General features: G+C 49.6%; 1 protein-coding gene across 1 annotated transcript in view; it reads right to left on the minus strand.

Moving 5' to 3' along the window:
• USH2A (usherin) overlaps nucleotides 1–4996 on the minus strand; it is a gene marked incomplete at its 3' end in the record, with an annotated part of 612524 nt that overhangs the window by 21393 nt on the left and 586135 nt on the right. The window contains 1 exon segment of the mRNA XM_011366141.1: nucleotides 3380–3701. Coding sequence (XP_011364443.1) covers nucleotides 3380–3701 — 322 coding nt within the window.

A 4996-nucleotide genomic window follows, 5' to 3' on the forward strand; every position in this document is an offset into this window, starting at 1 on the left:
GGGACTAAAGGCTGCTGTCCTTCCTCCTCCCTTGTAGCCCGGCACCCCCACTTTGGTAGCTTTTGTGGGGGTTGGTGCAGAGGCCCCTGCAGTCTCCAGAGAGCTGCTTTTGGCGGGAACAGTGAGAATGCCCTTGTCCCCCTCACGACCCGTCTTCCATGTCCTGCAAACGTTTTCAGACAGAACTGTTGGGGGCGGTGCTGGGCTGCTGGAAAGCAGCTGCTGCACCCTCAGTGGGCTTCCACAGGACGGCAGTTGAGAGCCCCTGTCCAGCAGGTCACGGGGTTTCCTCCAAGGCGGACCTGCCCCTTCCCAGTCTCCCAGTCACCTAGTCACGAGGCACCGGAAGCCTTGGGACCCTGAGTGCGCGCGCGTGCTTATCGAAAAGAATCTGTCCGAGTAGGGAAGTTTCAGAAAAACGAATTAAGTCACTGACAGCATGATTCAGTGAAAGGGGAATCGTGGTGGGTCCCCTGCAAATCCGCGGTGAGTCACTGCCTTGCGGAGAGTGTGCGTGTGAACGCACAGTTGCCGAGCAGCTCATCAGCCTCGGCTCACTCCCCGATGGCAAAACCTGCCTCTTCTTAGCAAGACGGTTTCTCACCAGGCCCCGCTCTGAAGCCGGTGGGCAGACTTTTGTCTTCACCTGCTTGCTGAACAATTAAAAATCTCCCCGCACAGAGTTTGGCGGTTTTGTGTACTAGCACAGCTGAATTTGGAAAGGGGTGAAGACAGAAATGGGTGTCGTCTGTGAAAAAAACCATACTGGATTGGCGACTATTCTGTAATAGGGCCACGTGGCAGGGTGGTGGGGAGCAAGGGCTGGCATCCCACCCAGCTGATTGACGGGGCCACACCTCTGGACAGATGCAAGGTCTTTGTTTTTATTCTTACAAAGGTATGGATTCCTCAAAGACACAACCATTTGCAAAAGGGTCAAATCGTGGCCAGACGTCGGTGTTTTCTGAAAGACGGGTTTGTGAGCGATGCAAGTTCATCTCAAAAACAAAACGGCCTTGTGTTAAAGGAAAATCAATTTGTTTAGTGCATCGCTTCCTGAATGACTTCTGTGCGATTACTCAGGGTCCATCCCGACCCAGCACTTACACAGGCTACATACAGCCGATATTTTAGTTCGTTTACGTCAGTTCGTTAATCTATATTTTTCATGATTTTTCTATAAGAACTGGATTTGGGGGCCGACAGCCTAGGTTTTCTTTTTATCTGTTCTCTACCATTCTTTGGTTGCAACAGGGATTAGCTAGTAAATGCAAATTTGAGAGAGTTTGTTATGCAAACCAAATTAACTACTTTCGCTGGCTGGAATGAGTGTGGAGCAGCAGGGCAGAGTAAGGCTGCAGAAGAGACAGCACAGCCTGAGGTCCTTAACTCTGTTTCCCTCTGAGCCCTGGGTCCCTTGGTGCCTGGTGGCTCTTAACTCTTCCTGGTGAGAAAACTGACTAGAGCTAAGACACATCCTTAGACTTTTCCATTCCTTAGAAAACTGACATGTCTACAGATCACGTGGCCAATTATTTAGCCCAATGACACAACAGGATGCCGAAGAAGCAATCATCGCTAGCTTGCTTTGCGTATCTAAGAGACATTTAGTTTCCTCTGATTGGAGGCCAAAGATTTCATGCTGACTCTAATGAAGGTGCATTTTCATGCATAAGGGAGAATAGATAATTGAGAAAGGAGGGGTCTTTGATGACTTGACATGTTTCAGTAAAGATAATAAGAAAAGAACAGAAGGGTGGCCACACAGGTTCCGGCTGTTCCTAACAGTATTCTGTTTCCAACTGCGGCATCAATAAGTGTCTTGTTTCTTCGTGATATAAACTACAACGCTGATCCTAAACCCTTGAGACCTGATGTGTTTTTAAATAAATAATTTCTTTTTCCAGATTTTGGAGAGGTCATAAAATACAACTGTCTATTTCCCCAGAATTGTCCTGTAGTAAGACACAGTATTTCTGCAGCAAATCATATAAACATTTACATTAAATGGGATAAACAAATGCTGTAAATAGTCTCACGTTTGTCTAGATTGGGTTTTGGTGCCACATAAGTTTGGCCAAACCTAGAAAAATACTTTTATTTTTAAGAGACTTTTAGATTTGGGATTGCAAACAGGGGATTATGGATTTCTATCTGTGTACTTCCCCAAACCATTCAAGCATCTGTATTTTCAACTCTAACTTCATTGCGTAGTCTGTCCCGTTCATTATGGTCCCAAATATACTGTTCTCATACTTAAGATGTTACCTCTAATCACTGTCCTCATTGATGTGCTCACCGGATTCCTGGTGACTTAGTGATTTTGCTATTTCTGGTTTTGGTCAGCTTTTCGAGGTTGTTTTTCCTCTTTTAGAAAATTGCACTTGGCATCGTGCCTGGCACTTCGAGCTTGCATCGGTCAGCGAGCTTCCTCCGACCGCAGGCAAGAGGAACCGATTCTGACGTGAGCAGAGAGGAGTTTCTCGGGAGTATGCGGGATTAAAAAGCCAGGTGCACAGCCGGACTTGGAAACAGCAGGGACAAGGAAAGCTTTCGGGCAGAGATTCGGAACATTGTACCCGGACTTCTCGCTCCCGCCTTTTGAAATTCTGAGTCACTCTGCTGAGCGGCAAGCCTCACGCGAATGTGAGGGGCTGGGGCTGGGGGCCCACGTGCCCGCCACTTGGCTCTGAGACCGTCTGATGCACTGACCGCACCCCCGCCCAGCCTGAGCAAGGGCCATCCCCCAAGTGCACGCGGAGGGCAAAGCAAAACAAACCTGACGCAGGTTTCTAGAGATTTCGGCACACTTCCTACCTACGTACATACGCACGGCTTCTCGGCTTCTCGGGGATATGCAAAGTTCTATTTTTTTCGGCTGTCCTTATCCTTATTCTAAACTTTCTTCCTCCCCGTGCACGGGTTAGCTGTTTCTCTCATCTCTTTTCAGCATTGCACATCTTTCTTGAGCACGGGGGCTAGAGATTCTGGCCATTCGTTTATTTCATCTCGGTACAATTACTGAGTTACTGTCAACGTGATCTTTTAACAAGGAGAATTTCCCACCGAGGTAACACTGAGAAAGGTAAGCTTAGCCGTAGAAACCACGTCATCCATAAGATGTGTAGATACTTCGCCCGAAATCTACACAGAAATAACAAGCATACATCACACACGGATCCAGAACCGAGGAAATGAATATGGCAAAGGAATACGGTCTCTCCTCCCCCGCTGACTGCGTAAAATTAGTACAGGATATCATTAACTTGCTTGAGCCCCACATTTAAGTGGCTTTTCAAACTGCGAGCGATTCGTACGGGCAGGCGCCGAGGTGCGCCAACGACCTGAGCGCAAGCGGCTGACCGTGCCCACTTCCTACCTGGTACTCGTACTCCGTGAAAGGCGAGAGCTCAGAATCCAGAAAGGAGCTGGAGCTTCCGTTGTAGGTCAGCACTGGCCGTGATGTCCCTGGCTGCGTGGCTATTTGTCTTCTGTACAACTCGTAGCGTGAGACTTTGCCGTTGGGCTGACGCGGTCCCGTCCACAGCACCGAAACCGCCGGCCGGAGCCCTCCCGGCGCCGACCGAACCTCCAGATGCGGGGGCGGCTGCATCAGAGGCGCCGTCTCTGCGGTGTGTGCAGCAGCCCAGTCGCTCGACGCACACCCCAGCTCCGTGCAGGCCTCAATCCGTACCTCATACCTTCGGGACGCAAGGCAGAAATGGCCTGTTACTGGCAACGCAGATTTTCACTGCGAGAATCTTTCAAAGACCAACGATTTTTAGGGGGGAAAAAAAAAAAAAAGACAAGTAGATTGACATTCACTCCGATCTGTCGCTAACCCTCTTAAGGAACAACAAAGGCATGTTTCCACAGAAACTTTAGAACACGTTCAGTCCTCCTGGCTTTCCAAAGTAAGGCAAAGGTGTTCGTCTGTGTGGATAGGCGGGGCACAGTGCTTCCCTAACCAGGAGCGTAAGGAACAAACAGACTTTCAAGATCCTCCCCCGGCTCGCAAAGGCTGGGACGCTGCAGAATTACTTAACGCGGTGACGCAGAAGGCAGATCCTGGCATGTGAGCCAGTTTCCAGGCCTGGGCTCCTCCTGCCTCGGGCGCTGGACTGACGATGCCCCCCTCACATCTGGTCACGAAGGAACGAGCTGGAGGGAAGGTCTCCGCGGTAATAAATCCCCTCACCTGATACCTGCCATCCTGAGATGGGCTCTCTCACACCACACCAAGACCTTTTGGGGCCAAAGTGACCCAGCCACACACTAGATTATCAATCACGGTGGCACCTTATCACCACCCAGTTAAACTCAGCCAATCAATTACGTTTTGCCTCGTAGCTGGTCCCTTGCCGCGTGGAAAGTTCTGTTTCCATAGCAGGGACTTTTCCCTTTCAACAAAAGGGGCTTCCGTCAGTATGAAGTGCCCGTGGCCTTTTGCCTGTTTCCACCCTTCAGTGATATTATGGCACACCTAATTTTCCCTCAAGCATCAGCCATCTTTCGTTCTCCCTTTATTTTGGGGGGTCCGGCCTTTTCCTCTCCTGTTTTCTGCCCTCTCTCTTTGCTCCTACAATCACACAATCACTGCTTCCTGTTCTCTTCCTTGCTCTGTTTCCCTGCCTCCTCAGTCACTCTCTGCTCTCCCTCCGTGTCATGTTCCATTCCTCCTTCACCCCCTCCGCTCTCGTGCCCTTCCCCACCGTGCTGGAGACAGCAGTTCAGTGGGGACCAAATCCACCACTGTGTACAGCGGATCTGACTTCTAGTCAATTCTGTGAAGTCGGTTTCAATTTCCCATGAATGGATTATTGGTTTTCTGAGTTACCTACAGTAGCTTTAAAATTCTGAGTCAGATCATTTCTGCCACTTAAGGGATCCCCAGGCTCCTTTCCACTGACCAGTGCAGGGTGGGGGTGCCCCCAAGAGGACACACTAATATGCAAGTATTCAGTAAACATTAATCTGCTGGAAAAACCCCAAACTA

Source organism: Pteropus vampyrus, unplaced genomic scaffold, assembly GCF_000151845.1.
Source record: "Pteropus vampyrus isolate Shadow unplaced genomic scaffold, Pvam_2.0 Scaffold121, whole genome shotgun sequence".
NCBI classification, from domain to species: Eukaryota; Metazoa; Chordata; class Mammalia; order Chiroptera; family Pteropodidae; genus Pteropus; species Pteropus vampyrus.